The 21,919-nt window shown below is 31.5% G+C and overlaps 1 protein-coding gene across 2 annotated transcripts in view; it reads right to left on the bottom strand.

Annotated features, from left to right (window-relative positions):
* Positions 1-2,953: 2,953 nt before the first annotated feature.
* Positions 2,954-21,919, bottom strand: part of LOC120044980 (serine/threonine-protein phosphatase 2B catalytic subunit gamma isoform-like) — a 32,238-nt gene continuing 13,272 nt past the window's right edge. The window contains exons 12-14 of one of the 2 annotated variants that reach the window (XM_038989768.1): positions 21,689-21,786; positions 3,764-3,790; positions 2,954-3,238 (exon numbers count right to left, since the gene is read on the bottom strand). In XM_038989768.1, the coding sequence (XP_038845696.1) occupies positions 3,072-3,238; positions 3,764-3,790; positions 21,689-21,786 (292 nt within the window). In that variant the 3' untranslated portion in view covers positions 2,954-3,071. The remainder of the gene's footprint in view (positions 3,239-3,763; positions 3,791-21,688; positions 21,787-21,919) is intronic. The other variant, XM_038989770.1, reaches the window with a different exon arrangement.

Below are 21,919 nucleotides of genomic sequence, written 5' to 3' on the forward strand. Positions count from 1 at the left end.
CCTTTTGGCAAACTCCAAGTGGGCTGTCATGTTGCTTTTACTTAGGAGTGGCTTCCGTCTGGCCACTCTACCATAAAGGCCTGATTGGTGGAGTGCTGCAGAGATGGTTGTCCTTTTGGAAGATTCTCCCATTTCCACAGAGGAACTCTGGAGCTCTATCAGAGTGACCATCGGGTTCTTGGTCACCTCCCTGACCAAGGCCATTTCCTCTGATTGCTCAGTTTTTCCCGGACGGCCAGCTCTAGGAAGAGTCGTGGTGGTTCCAAACTTCTTCCATTTAAGAATGATGGAGGACACTGTGTTCTTGGGAACCTTTAATGCTGCAGATATGTTTTGGTACTCTTCCCCAGATCTGTGCCTCAACACAATCCTGTCTCGGAGCTCTACGGACAATTCCTTCAACCTCATTGCTTGGTTTTTGCTCTGACATGCACTGTCAACTGTGGGACCTTATATAGACAGGTGTGTGCCTTTCCAAATCATGTCCAATCAATTGAATTTACCACAGGTGAACTCCAATAAAGTTGTAGAAACATCTCAAGTATAATCAATGGAAACAGGTTGCACCTAAGCTCAATTTTGGGTCTCATAGCAAATGGTCTGAATACTTGTGTAAATAAGGTGTTTTTATTTTTAATAAATTGGCAACATTTCTAAAAACCTGTTTTTGCTTTGTCGTTATGGGGTATTGTGTGTAGATTGAGGGAAAAACCTTTATTTTTTTGAATAAGGCTGTAAAGTAACAAAATGTGGAGAAAGTCGAGTGGTCTGAATACTTTCCGAAAGCACTGTATGTTCAAACTTCACATTATCACTGTAATTTGTTTTTACATGATTGATCGACCATGGTTCATGTTTTATAGAAATGTTGTTGTGTATTAGTACAGCTTTTTATTCACGTTAATATATTTCCTGGTGTGAACCCATGACTGAGGTTGACAAATATGATTATTGTTATTGTATTCATTTGAAAAGTATTCTCTCTTAGTCCTTCAAAACAGAACAGCGTTATTTTTTTATTTTCGTGGTTCTTCTCAAATCAGAAACAGGCTCTAAGATCGTAGAAAAGGTTCTGAGACCAGTAGGACATTCCTGGCGTCAAGAACACCAGAAATTATTAACATTCCAAATCCCACCCAGAACAAGACCCGTAACCCCTAGTGTATATGCTGAATTTGGAAAATGAATAAAATAAGTGTTGTATTTTATTTGTTTTAATTACATTTTGCATACTACAACAAATCTAGATGTATAGAAAACACTGTACTTTGTCATTCAACAAATTCTACAAGGTGTTTCTTTTCATTTTTTTATTGAATGGATACAGCTACATAAATCAGAGGCCTCGCAGTACAAATACTTGACAAAAAAAAGTTTTGAAATGCAGCTATTAAGAAAAACCTTGATTAAACGATCTCTGTACATTCTGTGAGATATGTTGAGGAGCTGGAACAGAAGTCAGAAACAAGACGAGACCCCATCGCCGCTCACATACGCGTCAACCCCATTCTCTATTGACCCTCAATACCTCCACCCCCATCCACCATCAATACCTCCACCCCTTAATACCGCCACCCATGCAAACACACACACTCCAAACAGCCTTCCCTTAGTCATCATCCAACTACCACCATCTTCCACACACTCTCAAACACACACACCATCTAGCTTCTACTTCCCCACTGGTAACAGACTGATGTCTTCAGAGAGAGAAAACAAATCTCTCCCATCCCTCTCCCTCCCACATCCCTCGCTGATCTAGGTATGATGCCTAATTCTATTTTTCGTAAAAACAAAAACAGTCAATCACATTGAGAGACGGGAACATTTATAATGTACATATAATATAAATGTCAATACTCTTGTCACACTGTCGTTGGCATTAGAAAGGATGGATTTAATGCAATTGTGGTTCAAACGGATTTCTCTTTTTTTATTCAAGTGCTCTTGCTTGCTCTTTTTGGGTGGGACACAGACACAGCGAAGGTACTTTATATATCTTAGGCACCATAGCCTAGGTACTTTATATACTATATTTCTTAGGCACCATAGCCTAGGTACTTTATATACCTTAGGCACCATAGCCTAGGTACATTATATACTATATATCTTAGGCACCATAGCATAGGTACTTTATATATTAGATAACATTACTAAGATATAAAGTACCTAGGCAAAGACCTTTATATGAGTTGCAGCGTAGGTCTTCCTTTGCCAAGCACACAAACAGGTAATAGGTAAAAAGGTGGTCTGACTATTATCCCAATTATCAACTCAAAATTACAAAATGGATTTGCCTTTTATTTAATACGGCAGTGATGCCCCAGCCTAGGGACAGTCAATAAAGAAATGTACATTGTAGATTGAATCGTCATGTATCATTTATAGAAATGTACAATGTAGATTTAATCATGTGTCATTTGTTCAGATCCACTGTTAAACTCCAATGACATTAGATTCATTCTAGATGATGAAATAAATAAACATGATTCTAGGACTGATTCTCTGGAGGCCAAGTAACAAAGACCCATCCTACTGCCCCTCAGAGAGGGAGAGAGAAAGGGAGAAGAGGCACAAGACCGGAGAGCAGAGGGAGGGAGAAGAGGAGAGCGGTAGAAAAGAGAGCAGGAAAAGAGGGGGACACGGAGGGAGTAGGATAGGGACAGAGGGGTACGGAGAGCGAGAGGGAGAGAGAGCGGGAGGGAGGGATACAGAGGGAGGGAGAGCGGGAGGGAGGGATACGGAGAGCAGGAGGGATACGGAGAGCAGGAGGGATACAGAGGAAGAGCGGGAGGGAGGGATACGGAGAGCGGGAGGGATACGGAGAGCAGGAGGGATACAGAGGAAGAGCGGGAGGGAGGGATACGGAGAGCGGGAGGGAGGGATACGGAGAGCGGGAGGGAGGGAGGGATACGGAGAGAGGGAGGGAGGGATACGGAGAGCGGGAGGGAGGGAGGGATACGGAGAGCGGGAGGGAGGGAGGGATACGGAGAGCGGGAGGGAGGGAGGGATACGGAAGGAGGGAGGGATACGGAGAGCGGGAGGGATACAGAGGTAGGTGGGCCAGATGCCTAGGCCTGTGTGTTGGTCCCGTTCTTGTTAGGTGGGCCACTGGCTGGGAGGTTGTTGGGAGGGGGAGGAGCATCTTGGCGAGGGGGCATCCGCTCATTGACCCTGTCCAGACCTCGGGCCTCCTCAAAGGACTGGATCTTATGCTGCGGGTTGAACCCTTGGATGGCTGGAGAGAGATGTAGAGTTTAGCATCAGTGCAGGAATACAGCACAATACAGGGGGTTTGGTCTGATGCTTAGTAAGGGAGGTATGGGGGTGAAGAGGAAGATTTAGGATCTAATCTACAGTCTAGTAGGTACTAGGTAGTGGTTGGTAGGGGTAATAGAAGTATAGTCTAATATGGTCATGTTTAGTCTAATATATAAAGTGTAGTCTGACATTGTAGACTTGAGGGGTTTGGTTGTTAGAAGGTTTTGGTAGTTAGAGGTAAGACACTTACTTCAAAAACATCAAGGCAGCATGGTCAAACAAACAACAGAGAGAAGGAGATTGAGACCAGGTGGAGGAGAGAGAGAGAGGGAGTGGAGCGAAGTCTCAGACTATTTGGTAAATGGCATAAATAGTCTGATGCTTTAATACTTCATGGTATGGCCACAAAACTCCTCTTAACTTAGTAATATGTATATAAACAACAATAATACACTCAAACTTTGGGGAGGGAGGAGAGAGAGATGAGAAATGACTTGCGTACCTCGTGCCTCTTCTGCCTGTACGGTAGCTGTGTAAGCGTGAGTAGTAGAGCCATGCCAAAAACATACAGAGAGAGAGTTAACATTACCAACAGACCCAGATCAGTGAGTTAAACATCTATAGTCAGTGAGTTGTTATCAATTTATTCAGAATGTTAAACATCTATAGTCAGTGAGATATCAATTTATTCAGTGTTAAACATCTATAGTCAGTGAGTTGTCATCAATTTATTCAGAATGTTAAACATCTATAGTCAGTGAGATATCAATTTATTCAGAATGTTAAACATCTATAGTCAGTGAGTTGTCATCAATTTATTCAGAATGTTAAACATCTATAGTCAGTGAGATATCAATTTATTCAGAATGTTAAACATCTATAGTCAGTGAGTTGTCATCAATTTATTCAGAATGTTAAACATCTATAGTCAGTGAGATATCAATTTATTCAGAATGTTAAACATCTATAGTCAGTGAGATATCAATTTATTCAGAATGTTAAACATCTATAGTCAGTGAGTTGTTATCAATTTATTCAGTGTTAAACATCTATAGTCAGTGAGTTGTCATCAATTTATTCAGAATGTTAAACATCTATAGTCAGTGAGTTGTCATCAATTTATTCAGAATGTTAAACATCTATAGTCAGTGAGATATCAATTTATTCAGAATGTTAAACATCTATAGTCAGTGAGTTGTCATCAATTTATTCAGAATGTTAAACATCTATAGTCAGTGAGATATCAATTTATTCAGAATGTTAAACATCTATAGTCAGTGAGTTGTCATCAATTTATTCAGAATGTTAAACATCTATAGTCAGTGAGATATCAATTTATTCAGAATGTTAAACATCTATAGTCAGTGAGTTGTCATCAATTTATTCAGAATGTTAAACATCTATAGTCAGTGAGATATCAATTTATTCAGAATGTTAAACATCTATAGTCAGTGAGTTGTCATCAATTTATTCAGAATGTTAAACATCTATAGTCAGTGAGATATGAATTTATTCAGTGTTAAACATCTATAGTCAGTGAGTTATCATCAACTTATTCAGAATGTTAAACATCTATAGTCAGTGAGATATCAATTTATTCAGAATGTTAAACATCTATAGTCAGTGAGATATCAATTTATTCAGTGTTAAACATCTATAGTCAGTGAGTTGTCATCAATTTATTCAGAATGTTAAACATCTATAGTCAGTGAGTTGTCATCAATTTATTCAGAATGTTAAACATCTATAGTCAGTGAGATGTCAATTTATTCAGAATGTTAAACATCTATAGTCAGTGAAATATCAATTTATTCAGAATGTTAAACATCTATAGTCAGTGAAATATCAATTTATTCAGAATGTTAAACATCTATAGTCAGTGAGTTGTCATCAATTTATTCAGAATGTTAAACATCTATAGTCAGTGAGATATCAATTTATTCAGAATGTTAAACATCTATAGTCAGTGAGATATCAATTTATTCAGTGTTAAACATCTATAGTCAGTGAGTTGTCATCAATTTATTCAGTGTTAAACATCTATAGTCAGTGAGTTGTTATCAATTTATTCAGTGTTAAACATCTATAGTCAGTGAGATATCAATTTATTCAGAATGTTAAACATCTATAGTCAGTGAGATATCAATTTATTCAGTGTTAAACATCTATAGTCAGTGAGATATCAATTTATTCAGAATGTTAAACATCTATAGTCAGTGAGTTGTCATCAATTTATTCAGAATGTTAAACATCTATAGTCAGTGAGTTGTCATCAATTTATTCAGTGTTAAACATCTATAGTCAGTAAGTTGTCATCAATTTATTCAGAATGTTAAACATCTATAGTCAGTGAGTTGTCATCAATTTATTCAAAATGTTAAACATCTATAGTCAGTGAGTTGTCATCAATTTATTCAGTGTTAAACATCTATAGTCAGTAAGTTGTCATCAATTTATTCAGAATGTTAAACATCTATAGTCAGTGAGATATCAATTTATTCAGTGTTAAACATCTATAGTCAGTGAGTTGTCATCAATTTATTCAGTGTTAAACATCTATAGTCAGTAAGTTGTCATCAATTTATTCAGAATGTTAAACATCTATAGTCAGTGAGATATCAATTTATTCAGTGTTAAACATCTATAGTCAGTGAGATATCAATTTATTCAGAATGTTAAACATCTATAGTCAGTGAGATATCAATTTATTCAGTGTTAAACATCTATAGTCAGTGAGTTGTCATCAACTTATTCAGAATGTTAAATATCTATAGTCAGTGAGTTGTCATCAATTTATTCAGAATGTTAAATATCTATAGTCAGTGAGTTGTCATCAATTTATTCAGTGTTAAACATCTATAGTCAGTAAGTTGTCATCAATTTATTCAGAATGTTAAACATCTATAGTCAGTGAGATATCAATTTATTCAGTGTTAAACATCTATAGTCAGTGAGATATCAATTTATTCAGAATGTTAAACATCTATAGTCAGTGAGATATCAATTTATTCAGTGTTAAACATCTATAGTCAGTGAGTTGTCATCAATTTATTCAGAATGTTAAACATCTATAGTCAGTGAGTTGTCATCAATTTATTCAGTGTTAAACATCTATAGTCAGTGAGATATCAATTTATTCAGTGTTAAACATCTATAGTCAGTGAGATATCAATTTATTCAGTGTTAAACATCTATAGTCAGTGAGTTGTCATCAATTTATTCAGAATGTTAAACATCTATAGTCAGTGAGATATCAATTTATTCAGTGTTAAACATCTATAGTCAGTGAGATATCAATTTATTCAGTGTTAAACATCTATAGTCAGTGAGTTGTCATCAATTTATTCAGAATGTTAAACATCTATAGTCAGTGAGTTGTCATCAACTTATTCAGAATGTTAAATATCTATAGTCAGTGAGTTGTCATCAATTTATTCAGAATGTTAAATATCTATAGTCAGTGAGTTGTCATCAATTTATTCAGTGTTAAACATCTATAGTCAGTGAGATATCATCAATTTATTCAGAATGTTAAACATCTATAGTCAGTGAGTTGTCATCAATTTATTCAGAATGTTAAATATCTATAGTCAGTGAGTTGTCATCAATTTATTCAGTGTTAAACATCTATAGTCAGTAAGTTGTCATCAATTTATTCAGAATGTTAAACATCTATAGTCAGTGAGTTGTCATCAATTTATTCAGTGTTAAACATCTATAGTCAGTGAGTTGTCATCAATTTATTCAGAATGTTAAATATCTATAGTCAGTGAGTTGTCATCAATTTATTCAGTGTTAAACATCTATAGTCAGTAAGTTGTCATCAATTTATTCAGAATGTTAAACATCTATAGTCAGTGAGATATCAATTTATTCAGTGTTAAACATCTATAGTCAGTGAGTTGTCATCAATTTATTCAGAATGTTAAACATCTATAGTCAGTGAGTTGTCATCAACTTATTCAGAATGTTAAATATCTATAGTCAGTGAGTTGTCATCAATTTATTCAGAATGTTAAACATCTATAGTCAGTGAGTTGTCATCAATTTATTCAGTGTTAAACATCTATAGTGAGTGAGTTGTCATCAATTTATTCAGAATGTTAAATATCTATAGTCAGTGAGTTGTCATCAATTTATTCAGTGTTAAACATCTATAGTCAGTAAGTTGTCATCAATTTATTCAGAATGTTAAACATCTATAGTCAGTGAGATATCAATTTATTCAGTGTTAAACATCTATAGTCAGTGAGTTGTCATCAATTTATTCAGTGTTAAACATCTATAGTCAGTGAGTTGTCATCAATTTATTCAGTGTTAAACATCTATAGTCAGTGAGTTGTCATCAATTTATTCAGAATGTTAAACATCTATAGTCAGTGAGTTATCAATTTATTCAGAATGTTAAACATCTATAGTCAGTGAGATATCAATTTATTCAGTGTTAAACATCTATAGTCAGTGAGTTGTCATCAATTTATTCAGAATGTTAAACATCTATAGTCAGTGAGTTGTCATCAACTTATTCAGAATGTTAAATATCTATAGTCAGTGAGTTGTCATCAATTTATTCAGAATGTTAAACATCTATAGTCAGTGAGTTGTCATCAATTTATTCAGTGTTAAACATCTATAGTGAGTGAGTTGTCATCAATTTATTCAGAATGTTAAATATCTATAGTCAGTGAGTTGTCATCAATTTATTCAGTGTTAAACATCTATAGTCAGTAAGTTGTCATCAATTTATTCAGAATGTTAAACATCTATAGTCAGTGAGATATCAATTTATTCAGTGTTAAACATCTATAGTCAGTGAGTTGTCATCAATTTATTCAGTGTTAAACATCTATAGTCAGTGAGTTGTCATCAATTTATTCAGTGTTAAACATCTATAGTCAGTGAGTTGTCATCAATTTATTCAGAATGTTAAACATCTATAGTCAGTGAGTTATCAATTTATTCAGAATGTTAAACATCTATAGTCAGTGAGATATCAATTTATTCAGTGTTAAACATCTATAGTCAGTGAGTTTCCCCCCCAAAAAAAAAATTTATTCAGTGTTAAACATCTATAGTCAGTGAGATATCAATTTATTCAGTGTTTAAACATCTATAGTCAGTGAGTTGTCATCAATTTATTCAGTGTTAACATCTATAGTCAGTGAGTTGTCATCAATTTATTCAGTGTTAAACATCTATAGTCAGTGAGTATCAATTTATTCAGAATGTTAAACATCTATAGTCAGTGAGAGTTCAAATTTATTCAGAATGTTAAACATCTATAGTCAGTGAGTTGTCATCAATTTATTCAGAATGTTAAACATCTATAGTCAGTGAGATATCAATTTATTCAGAATGTTAAACATCTATAGTCAGTGAGTTTGTCATCAATTTATTCAGTGTTAAACATCTATGTCAGTGAGATATCAATTTATTCAGTGTAAACATCTATAGTCAGTGAGTTGTCATAATTTATCAGAATGTTAAACATATGTCAGTGAGATATCAATTTATTCAGTGTTAAACATCTATAGTCAGTGAGATATCAATTATTCAGTGTTAAACATCTATAGTCAGTGAGATATAAATTATTCAGAATGTTAAACATCTATAGTCAGTGAGTTGTATCAATTTATTCAGAAGTTAAACATCTATAGTCAGTGAGTTATCAATTTATTCAGAATGTTAAACATCTATAGTCCGTGAGATATCAATTTATTCAGAATGTTAACATCTATAGTCAGTGAGTTGTCATCAATTATTCGAATGTTAAACATTTATAGTCAGTGAGTTGTCATCAATTTATTCAGTGTTAAACATCTATAGTCAGTGAGTTAGTCATCAATTTATTCAGTGTTAAACATCTATAGTCAGTGAGTTGTCATCAATTTATTCAGTGTAAACATCTATAGTCAGTGAGATATCAATTTATTCAGAATGTTAAACATCTATAGTCAGTGAGTTGTCATCAATTTTTCGAATGTTAAACACTATAGTCAGTGAGTTGTCATCAATTTATTCCGAATGTTAAACATCTATAGTCAGTGAGATATCAATTTATTCAGAATGTAAACATCTATAGTCAGTGAGATATCAATTTATTCAGAATGTTAAACATCTATAGTCAGTGAGTTTATCAATTTATTCCGAATGTTAAACATCTATAGTCAGTGAGTTGTCATCAATTTATCCCGAATGTTAAACATCTATAGTCAGTGAGTTGTCATCAATTTATTCAGTGTTAAAACATCTATAGTCAGTGAGATATCAATTTATTCAGTGTTAAACATCTATAGTCAGTGAGATATCAATTTATTCAGAATGTTAAACATCTATAGTCAGTGAGATATCAATTTATTCAGTGTTAAACATCTATAGTCAGTAGATATCAATTTATTCGAAGTTAAACATCTATAGTCAGTGAGTTGTATCAATTTATTCAGAATGTTAACATCTATAGTCAGTGAGTGTCATCAATTTATTCGAATGTTAAACATCTATAGTCAGTGAGATATCAATTTATTCGATGTTAAACATCTATAGTCAGTGAGTTGTCATCAATTTATTCAGAAGTGTTAAACATCTATAGTCAGTGAGTATCAATTTATTCCGATGTTAAACATCTATAGTCAGTGAGTTGTCATAATTTATTCAGAAGTTAAACATCTATAGTCAGTGAGATATCAATTTATTAGAATGTTAAACATCTATAGTCAGTGAGTTGTCATCAATTTATTCAGAATGTTAAACATCTATAGTCAGTGAGATATCAATTTATTCAGTGTTAAACATCTATAGTCAGTGAGATATCAATTTATCAGAATGTTAAACATCTATAGTCAGTGAGATATCAATTTATTCAGATGTTAAACATCTATAGTCAGTAGATATCAATTTATCCGATGTTAAACATCTATAGTCAGTGAGTTGTCATCAATTTATTCAGAATGTTAAACATCTATAGTCAGTGAGTTGTCATCAATTTATTCGAATGTTAAACATCTATAGTCAGTGTATATCAATTTATTCGAATGTTTAAACATCTATAGTCAGTGAGTTTCATCAATTTATTCAGATGTTAAACATCTATAGTCAGTGATATATCAATTATTCGAATGTAAACATCTATAGTCAGTGAGTTGTCATCAATTTATTCAGAATGTTAAACATCTATAGTCAGTGATGTATCAATTATTCGAATGTTAACATCTATAGTCAGTGAGTTGTCATCAATTTATTCAGAGTTAAACATCTATAGTCAGTGAGATATCAATTTATTCAGAATGTTAAACATCTATAGTCAGTGAGTTGTCATCAATTTATTCAGAATGTTAAACATCTATAGTCAGTGAGATATCAATTTATTCAGTGTTAAACATCTATAGTCAGTGAGATATCAATTTATTCAGTGTTAAACACTATAGTCAGTGAGATATCAATTTATTCAGAAGTTAAACATCTATAGTCAGTGAGATTCAATTTATTCAGTGTTAAACATCTATAGTCAGTGAGTTGTCATCAATATTCAGAAGTTAAACATCTATAGTCAGTGAGTATCAATTTATTCAGTGTTAAACATCTATAGTCAGTGAGATATCAATTTATTCAGTGTTAAACATCTATAGTCAGTGAGTTATCAATTTATTCAGTGTTAAACATCTATAGTCAGTGAGTTGTCAATTTTATCGATGTAACATCTATAGTCAGTGAGTTGTCATATTTATTCAGAATGTTAAACATCTATAGTCAGTGAGATATCAATTTATTCAGAATGTTAAACATCTATAGTCAGTGAGATATCAATTTATTCAGTGTTTAAACATCTATAGTCAGTGAGATTGTCATCAATTTATTCAGAATGTTAAACATCTATAGTCAGTGAGATATCAATTTATTCAGTGTTAAACATCTATAGTCAGTGAAGTTGTCATCAATTTATTCAGTGTTAAACATCTATAGTCAGTGAGATATCAATTATTCAGTGTAAACATCTATAGTCAGTGATTGTATCAAATTATTCGAATGTTAAACATCTATAGTCAGTGAGTTGTCATCATTTATTCAGAATGTTAAACATATCTATAGTCAGTGAGATATCAATTTATTCAGAATGTTAAACATCTATAGTCAGTGAAGTGTTCAATTTATTCAGAATGTTAAACATCTATAGTCAGTGAGATATCAATTATTCAGAATGTTAAACATCTATAGTCAGTGAGTTGTCATCAATTTATTCAGAATGTTAAACATCTATAGTCAGTGAGATATAATTTATTCAGTGTTAAACATCTATAGTCAGTGAGTTATCATCAACTTATTCAGAATGTTAAACATCTATAGTCAGTGAGATATCAATTTATTCAGAATGTTAAACAAATCTATAGTCAGTGAGATATCAATTTATTCAGTGTAAACATCTATAGTCAGTGAGTTGTCATCAATTTATTCAGAATGTTAAACATCTATAGTCAGTGAGTTGTCATCAATTTATTCAGAATGTTAAACATCTATAGTCAGGGAGATGTCAATTTATTCAGAATGTTAAACATCTATAGTCAGTGAAATTCAATTTATTCAGAATGTTAAACATCTATAGTCAGTGGAATCAATTTATTCAGAATGTTAAACATCTATAGTCAGTGAAGTTCATCAATTTATTCAGAATGTAAACATCTATAGTCAGTGAGATATCAATTTATTCAGAATGTTAAACATCTATAGTCAGTGAGATATCAATTTATTCAGTGTTAAACATCTATAGTCAGTGAGTTGTCATCAATTTATTCAGTGTTAAACATCTATAGTCAGTGAGTTGTTCATCAATTTATTCAGTGTTAAACATCTATAGTCAGTGAGATATCAATTTATTCAGAATGTTAAAAATCTATAGTCAGTGAGATATCAATTTATTCGATGTTAAACATCTATAGTCAGTGAGATCACATTTATTCAGAATGTTAACATCTATAGTCAGTGAGTTGTCATCATTTATTCAGATGTTAAACATCTATAGTCAGTGAGTTGTCATCAATTTATTCAGTGTTAAAACATCTATAGTCAGTGAAGTTGTCACAATTTATTCAGAATGTTTAAACATCTATAGTCAGTGAGTTGTCATCAATTTATTCAGAATGTTAAACATCTATAGTCAGTGAGTATGTTAAACATCTATAGTCAGTGAGATATCAATTTATTCAGTGTTAAACATCTATAGTCAGTGAGATATCAATTTATTCAGAACGTTAAACATCTATAGTCAGTGAGATATCAATTTATTCAGTGTTAAACATCTATAGTCAGTGAGTTGTCATCAACTTATTCAGAACGTTAAACATCTATAGTCAGTGAGATATATATTTATTCAGTGTTAAACATCTATAGTCAGTGAGATATCAATTTATTCAGTGTTAAACATCTATAGTCAGTGAGTTGTCATCAACTTATTCAGAATGTTAAACATCTATAGTCAGTGAGATATCAATTTATTCAGTGTTAAACATCTATAGTCAGTGAGTTGTCATCAATTTATTCAGTGTTAAACATCTATAGTCAGTGAGTTATCAATTTATTCAGAATGTTAAACATCTATATTCAGTGAGTTGTCATCAATTTATTCAGTGTTAAACATCTATAGTCAGTGAGTTGTCATCAATTTATTCAGAATGTTAAACATCTATAGTCAGTGAGATATCAATTTATTCAGAATGTTAAACATCTATAGTCAGTGAAATATCAATTTATTCAGTGTTAAACATCTATAGTCAGTGAGTTGTCATGAATTTATTCAGAATGTTAAACATCTATAGTCAGTGAGATATCAATTTATTCAGAATGTTAAACATCTATAGTCAGTGAGATATCAATTTATTCAGTGTTAAACATCTATAGTCAGTGAGTTGTCATCAATTTATTCAGTGTTAAACATCTATAGTCAGTGAGATATCAATTTATTCAGTGTTAAACATCTATAGTCAGTGAGATATCAATTTATTCAGAATGTTAAACATCTATAGTCAGTGAGTTGTCATCAATTTATTCAGAATGTTAAACATCTATAGTCAGTGAGTTGTCATCAATTTATTCAGTGTTAAACATCTATAGTCAGTGAGTTGTCATCAATTTATTCAGAATGTTAAATATCTATAGTCAGTGAGATATCAATTTATTCAGTGTTAAACATCTATAGTCAGTGAGATATCAATTTATTCAGAATGTTAAACATCTATAGTCAGTGAGATATCAATTTATTCAGTGTTAAACATCTATAGTCAGTGAGTTGTCATCAATTCATTCAGTGTTAAACATCTATAGTCAGTGAGTTGTCATCAATTTATTCAGTGTTAAACATCTATAGTCAGTGAGTTGTCATCAATTTATTCAGAATGTTAAACATCTATAGTCAGTGAGATATCAATTTATTCAGTGTTAAACATCTATAGTCAGTAAGTTGTCATCAATTTATTCAGAATGTTAAACATCTATAGTCAGTGAGTTGTCATCAATTTATTCAGAATGTTAAACATCTATAGTCAGTGAGATATCAATTTATTCAGTGTTAAACATCTATAGTCAGTGAGATATAAATTTATTCAGAATGTTAAACATCTGTAGTCAGTGAGATATCAATTTATTCAGTGTTAAACATCTATAGTCAGTGAGTTGTCATCAATTTATTCAGAACGTTAAACATCTATAGTCAGTGAGTTATCAATTTATTCAGTGTTAAACATCTATAGTCAGTGAGATATCAATTTATTCAGAACGTTAAACATCTATAGTCAGTGAGTTGTCATCAATTTATTCAGAATGTTAAACATCTATAGTCAGTGAGATATCAATTTATTCAGAATGTTAAACATCTATAGTCAGTGAGATATCAATTTATTCAGAATGTTAAACATCTATAGTCAGTGAGATATCAATTTATTCAGTGTTAAACATCTATAGTCAGTGAGATATCAATTTATTCAGAATGTTAAACATCTATAGTCAGTGAGATATCAATTTATTCAGTGTTAAACATCTATAGTCAGTGAGTTGTCATCAATTTATTCAGAATGTTAAACATCTATAGTCAGTGAGATATCAATTTATTCAGTGTTAAACATCTATAGTCAGTGAGATATCAATTTATTCAGTGTTAAACATCTATAGTCAGTGAGATATCAATTTATTCAGAATGTTAAACATCTATAGTCAGTGAGTTGTCATCAATTTATTCAGAATGTTAAACATCTATAGTCAGTGAGATATCAATTTATTCAGTGCTAAACATCTATAGTCAGTGAGTTGTCATCAACTTATTCAGAACGTTAAACATCTATAGTCAGTGAGATATCAATTTATTCAGTGTTAAACATCTATAGTCAGTGAGTTGTCATCAATTTATTCAGTGTTAAACATCTATAGTCAGTGAGTTATCAATTTATTCAGAATGTTAAACATCTATAGTCAGTGAGTTGTCATCAATTTATTCAGAATGTTAAACATCTATAGTCAGTGAGATATCAATTTATTCAGTGTTAAACAGCTATAGTCAGTGAGATATCAATTTATTCAGAATGTTAAACATCTATAGTCAGTGAGTTGTCATCAACTTATTCAGAACGTTAAACATCTATAGTCAGTGAGATATCAATTTATTCAGTGTTAAACATCTATAGTCAGTGAGATATCAATTTATTCAGTGTTAAACATCTATAGTCAGTGAGTTGTCATCAATTTATTCAGTGTTGAACATCTATAGTCAGTGAGTTGTCATCAATTTATTCAGTGTTAAACATCTATAGTCAGTGAGTTATCAATTTATTCAGAATGTTAAACATCTATAGTCAGTGAGTTGTCAATTTATTCAGAATGTTAAACATCTATAGTCAGTGAGTTGTCATCAATTTATTCAGAATGTTAAACATCTATAGTCAGTGAGATATCAATTTATTCAGAATGTTAAACATCTATAGTCAGTGAGTTGTCATCAATTTATTCAGTGTTAAACATCTATAGTCAGTGAGATATCAATTTATTCAGTGTTAAACATCTATAGTCAGTGAGTTGTCATCAATTTATTCAGAATGTTAAACATCTATAGTCAGTGAGATATCAATTTATTCAGTGTTAAACATCTATAGTCAGTGAGATATCAATTTATTCAGTGTTAAACATCTATAGTCAGTGAGATATAAATTTATTCAGAATGTTAAACATCTATAGTCAGTGAGTTGTCATCAATTTATTCAGAACGTTAAACATCTATAGTCAGTGAGTTGTCATCAACTTATTCAGAATGTTAAACATCTATAGTCAGTGAGATATCAATTTATTCAGAATGTTAAACATCTATAGTCAGTGAGTTGTCATCAATTTATTCCGAATGTTAAACATCTATAGTCAGTGAGTTGTCATCAATTTATTCAGTGTTAAACATCTATAGTCAGTGAGTTGTCATCAATTTATTCAGTGTTAAACATCTATAGTCAGTGAGTTGTCATCAATTTATTCAGTGTTAAACATCTATAGTCAGTGAGATATCAATTTATTCAGAATGTTAAACATCTATAGTCAGTGAGTTGTCATCAATTTTTTCCGAATGTTAAACATCTATAGTCAGTAAGTTGTCATCAATTTATTCCGAATGTTAAACATCTATAGTCAGTGAGATATCAATTTATTCAGAATGTTAAACATCTATAGTCAGTGAGATATCAATTTATTCAGAATGTTAAACATCTATAGTCAGTGAGTTGTCATCAATTTATTCCGAATGTTAAACATCTATAGTCAGTGAGTTGTCATCAATTTATCCCGAATGTTAAACATCTATAGTCAGTGAGTTGTCATCAATTTATTCAGTGTTAAACATCTATAGTCAGTGAGATATCAATTTATTCAGTGTTAAACATCTATAGTCAGTGAGATATCAATTTATTCAGAATGTTAAACATCTATAGTCAGTGAGATATCAATTTATTCAGAATGTTAAACATCTATAGTCAGTCAGATATCAATTTATTCCGAATGTTAAACATCTATAGTCAGTGAGTTGTCATCAATTTATTCAGAATGTTAAACATCTATAGTCAGTGAGTTGTCATCAATTTATTCCGAATGTTAAACATCTATAGTCAGTGATATATCAATTTATTCCGAATGTTAAACATCTATAGTCAGTGAGTTGTCATCAATTTATTCAGAATGTTAAACATCTATAGTCAGTGATGTATCAATTTATTCCGAATGTTAAACATCTATAGTCAGTGAGTTGTCATCAATTTATTCAGAACGTTAAACATCTATAGTCAGTGAGATATCAATTTATTCAGAATGTTAAACATCTATAGTCAGTGAGTTGTCATCAATTTATTCAGAATGTTAAACATCTATAGTCAGTGAGATATCAATTTATTCAGTGTTAAACATCTATAGTCAGTGAGATATCAATTTATTCAGAATGTTAAACATCTATAGTCAGTGAGATATCAATTTATTCAGAATGTTAAACATCTATAGTCAGTCAGATATCAATTTATTCCGAATGTTAAACATCTATAGTCAGTGAGTTGTCATCAATTTATTCAGAATGTTAAACATCTATAGTCAGTGAGTTGTCATCAATTTATTCCGAATGTTAAACATCTATAGTCAGTGATATATCAATTTATTCCGAATGTTAAACATCTATAGTCAGTGAGTTGTCATCAATTTATTCAGAATGTTAAACATCTATAGTCAGTGATATATCAATTTATTCCGAATGTTAAACATCTATAGTCAGTGAGTTGTCATCAATTTATTCAGAATGTTAAACATCTATAGTCAGTGATGTATCAATTTATTCCGAATGTTACACATCTATAGTCAGTGAGTTGTCATCAATTTATTCAGAACGTTAAACATCTATAGTCAGTGAGATATCAATTTATTCAGAATGTTAAACATCTATAGTCAGTGAGTTGTCATCAATTTATTCAGAATGTTAAACATCTATAGTCAGTGAGATATCAATTTATTCAGTGTTAAACATCTATAGTCAGTGAGATATCAATTTATTCAGTGTTAAACAGCTATAGTCAGTGAGATATCAATTTATTCAGAATGTTAAACATCTATAGTCAGTGAGATATCAATTTATTCAGTGTTAAACATCTATAGTCAGTGAGTTGTCATCAACTTATTCAGAACGTTAAACATCTATAGTCAGTGAGATATCAATTTATTCAGTGTTAAACATCTATAGTCAGTGAGATATCAATTTATTCAGTGTTAAACATCTATAGTCAGTGAGTTATCAATTTATTCAGTGTTAAACATCTATAGTCAGTGAGTTGTCAATTTATTCAGAATGTTAAACATCTATAGTCAGTGAGTTGTCATCAATTTATTCAGAATGTTAAACATCTATAGTCAGTGAGATATCAATTTATTCAGAATGTTAAACATCTATAGTCAGTGAGATATCAATTTATTCAGTGTTAAACATCTATAGTCAGTGAGTTGTCATCAATTTATTCAGAATGTTAAACATCTACAGTCAGTGAGATATCAATTTATTCAGTGTTAAACATCTATAGTCAGTGAGTTGTCATCAATTTATTCAGTGTTAAACATCTATAGTCAGTGAGATATCAATGTATTCAGTGTTAAACATCTATAGTCAGTGATGTATCAATTTATTCCGAATGTTAAACATCTATAGTCAGTGAGTTGTCATCAATTTATTCAGAACGTTAAACATCTATAGTCAGTGAGATATCAATTTATTCAGAATGTTAAACATCTATAGTCAGTGAGTTGTCATCAATTTATTCAGAATGTTAAACATCTATAGTCAGTGAGATATCAATTTATTCAGTGTTAAACATCTATAGTCAGTGAGATATCAATTTATTCAGAATGTTAAACATCTATAGTCAGTGAGATATCAATTTATTCAGAATGTTAAACATCTATAGTCAGTCAGATATCAATTTATTCCGAATGTTAAACATCTATAGTCAGTGAGTTGTCATCAATTTATTCAGAATGTTAAACATCTATAGTCAGTGAGTTGTCATCAATTTATTCCGAATGTTAAACATCTATAGTCAGTGATATATCAATTTATTCCGAATGTTAAACATCTATAGTCAGTGAGTTGTCATCAATTTATTCAGAATGTTAAACATCTATAGTCAGTGATATATCAATTTATTCCGAATGTTAAACATCTATAGTCAGTGAGTTGTCATCAATTTATTCAGAATGTTAAACATCTATAGTCAGTGATGTATCAATTTATTCCGAATGTTACACATCTATAGTCAGTGAGTTGTCATCAATTTATTCAGAACGTTAAACATCTATAGTCAGTGAGATATCAATTTATTCAGAATGTTAAACATCTATAGTCAGTGAGTTGTCATCAATTTATTCAGAATGTTAAACATCTATAGTCAGTGAGATATCAATTTATTCAGTGTTAAACATCTATAGTCAGTGAGATATCAATTTATTCAGTGTTAAACAGCTATAGTCAGTGAGATATCAATTTATTCAGAATGTTAAACATCTATAGTCAGTGAGATATCAATTTATTCAGTGTTAAACATCTATAGTCAGTGAGTTGTCATCAACTTATTCAGAACGTTAAACATCTATAGTCAGTGAGATATCAATTTATTCAGTGTTAAACATCTATAGTCAGTGAGATATCAATTTATTCAGTGTTAAACATCTATAGTCAGTGAGTTATCAATTTATTCAGTGTTAAACATCTATAGTCAGTGAGTTGTCAATTTATTCAGAATGTTAAACATCTATAGTCAGTGAGTTGTCATCAATTTATTCAGAATGTTAAACATCTATAGTCAGTGAGATATCAATTTATTCAGAATGTTAAACATCTATAGTCAGTGAGATATCAATTTATTCAGTGTTAAACATCTATAGTCAGTGAGTTGTCATCAATTTATTCAGAATGTTAAACATCTACAGTCAGTGAGATATCAATTTATTCAGTGTTAAACATCTATAGTCAGTGAGTTGTCATCAATTTATTCAGTGTTAAACATCTATAGTCAGTGAGATATCAATGTATTCAGTGTTAAACATCTATAGTCAGTGAGTTGTCATCAATTTATTCAGAATGTTAAACATCTATAGTCAGTGAGATATCAATTTATTCAGTGTTAAACATCTATAGTCAGTGAGATATCAATTTATTCAGTGTTAAACATCTATAGTCAGTGAGATATAAATTTATTCAGAATGTTAAACATCTATAGTCAGTGAGTTGTCATCAATTTATTCCGAATGTTAAACATCTATAGTCAGTGAGTTGTCATCAATTTATTCAGTGTTAAACATCTATAGTCAGTGAGTTGTCATCAATTTATTCAGTGTTAAACATCTATAGTCAGTGAGATATCAATTTATTCAGAATGTTAAACATCTATAGTCAGTGAGTTGTCATCAATTTATTCCGAATGTTAAACATCTATAGTCAGTGAGTTGTCATCAATTTATTCCGAATGTTAAACATCTATAGTCAGTGAGTTGTCATCAATTTATCCCGAATGTTAAACATCTATAGTCAGTGAGTTGTCATCAATTTATTCAGTGTTAAACATCTATAGTCAGTGAGATATCAATTTATTCAGTGTTAAACATCTATAGTCAGTGAGATATCAATTTATTCAGAATGTTAAACATCTATAGTCAGTGAGATATCAATTTATTCAGAATGTTAAACATCTATAGTCAGTCAGATATCAATTTATTCCGAATGTTAAACATCTATAGTCAGTGAGTTGTCATCAATTTATTCAGTGTTAAACATCTATAGTCAGTGAGTTGTCATCAATTTATTCAGTGTTAAACATCTATAGTCAGTGAGTTGTCATCAATTTATTCAGAATGTTAAACATCTATAGTCAGTGATGTATCAATTTATTCCGAATGTTACACATCTATAGTCAGTGATGTATCAATTTATTCCGAATGTTACACATCTATAGTCAGTGAGTTGTCATCAATTTATTCAGAATGTTAAACATCTATAGTCAGTGAGATATCAATTTATTCAGTGTTAAACATCTATAGTCAGTGAGATATCAATTTACTCAGAATGTTAAACATCTATAGTCAGTGAGATATCAATTTATTCAGAATGTTAAACATCTATAGTCAGTGAGTTGTCATCAATTTATTCAGAATGTTAAACATCTATAGTCAGTGAGATATCAATTTATTCAGTGTTAAACATCTATAGTCAGTGAGTTGTCATCAATTTATTCAGAATGTTAAACATCTATAGTCAGTGAGATATCAATTTATTCAGTGTTAAACATCTATAGTCAGTGAGATATCAATTTATTCAGTGTTAAACATCTATAGTCAGTGAGATATCAATTTATTCAGAATGTTAAACATCTATAGTCAGTGAGATATCAATTTATTCAGTGTTAAACATATATAGTCAGTGAGATATCAATTTATTCAGAATGTTAAACATCTATAGTCAGTGAGTTATCAATTTATTCAGAATGTTAAACATCTATAGTCAGTGAGTTATCAATTTATTCAGAATGTTAAACATCTATAGTCAGTGAGTTGTCATCAATTTATTCAGAATGTTAAACATCTATAGTCAGTGAGATATCAATTTATTCAGAATGTTAAACATCTATAGTCAGTGAGATATCAATTTATTCAGAATGTTAAACATCTATAGTCAGTGAGTTGTCATCAATTTATTCAGAATGTTAAACATCTATAGTCAGTGAGTTGTCATCAATTTATTCAGTGTTAAACATCTATAGTCAGTGAGTTGTCATCAATTTATTCAGAATGTTAAACATCTATAGTCAGTGAGTTATCAATTTATTCAGAATGTTAAACATCTATAGTCAGTGAGTTGTCATCAATTTATTCAGAATGTTAAACATCTATAGTCAGTGAGTTATCAATTTATTCAGAATGTTAAACATCTATAGTCAGTGAGTTATCAATTTATTCAGAATGTTAAACATCTATAGTCAGTGAGTTGTCATCAATGCAGTCAGTCGTAAGATCATTCAACCCCACCCCCAACCTCCCCAGCCCACTTCCCTCTCAAACGTGACACAGGAGTTACACATGACTGTGATTAGTGTAGAAAGGGGAATGTTCTGGGTTTAAGAGATTGATCAAGGTTTAAATAGAATTCTGCAGGTTAGAGAATGTGGATTAGGGATAGGTGAGTGAGATAGAGATTTAGTGTGTGTGAGTGAGTGAGTGCGTGAGTGAGACAGAGAGAGTCAGGGAGTGTGAGAGTCAGGGAGCCCGAGAGAGGGAGGTGTAAGGAGGGTTAAGTCTGTTGGTGGGTTTGAGTGCAGGCAAAGGATAAAACAATTCTCTCATGATGCCATAGTAGTTCAGGTGAGAGTGTGTGTGTGCAGGTGTGCATACGTACCGCTCTCCAGGGTCTGCCGTCCTCCAGACAGAACTCCCACAGGCAAGGCCCCAGTGGGGGTCAGCCCCTTCAGCTGTAACACACTCTCATTCTCCTCTCTGTCAACACACACATTCAGTTTCCAGAGTCAACAGCATGGTTGTTACAAGCGGGGCACCATACAAAGATTGGACTGGAAGCTGAACATAACCAAGTCCAGATAGAATCTGTATGCAGGTCTTCTCATCAATA

This window comes from Salvelinus namaycush, chromosome 3 (genome assembly GCF_016432855.1).
Source record: "Salvelinus namaycush isolate Seneca chromosome 3, SaNama_1.0, whole genome shotgun sequence".
In the NCBI taxonomy this organism is placed as follows: domain Eukaryota; kingdom Metazoa; phylum Chordata; class Actinopteri; order Salmoniformes; family Salmonidae; genus Salvelinus; species Salvelinus namaycush.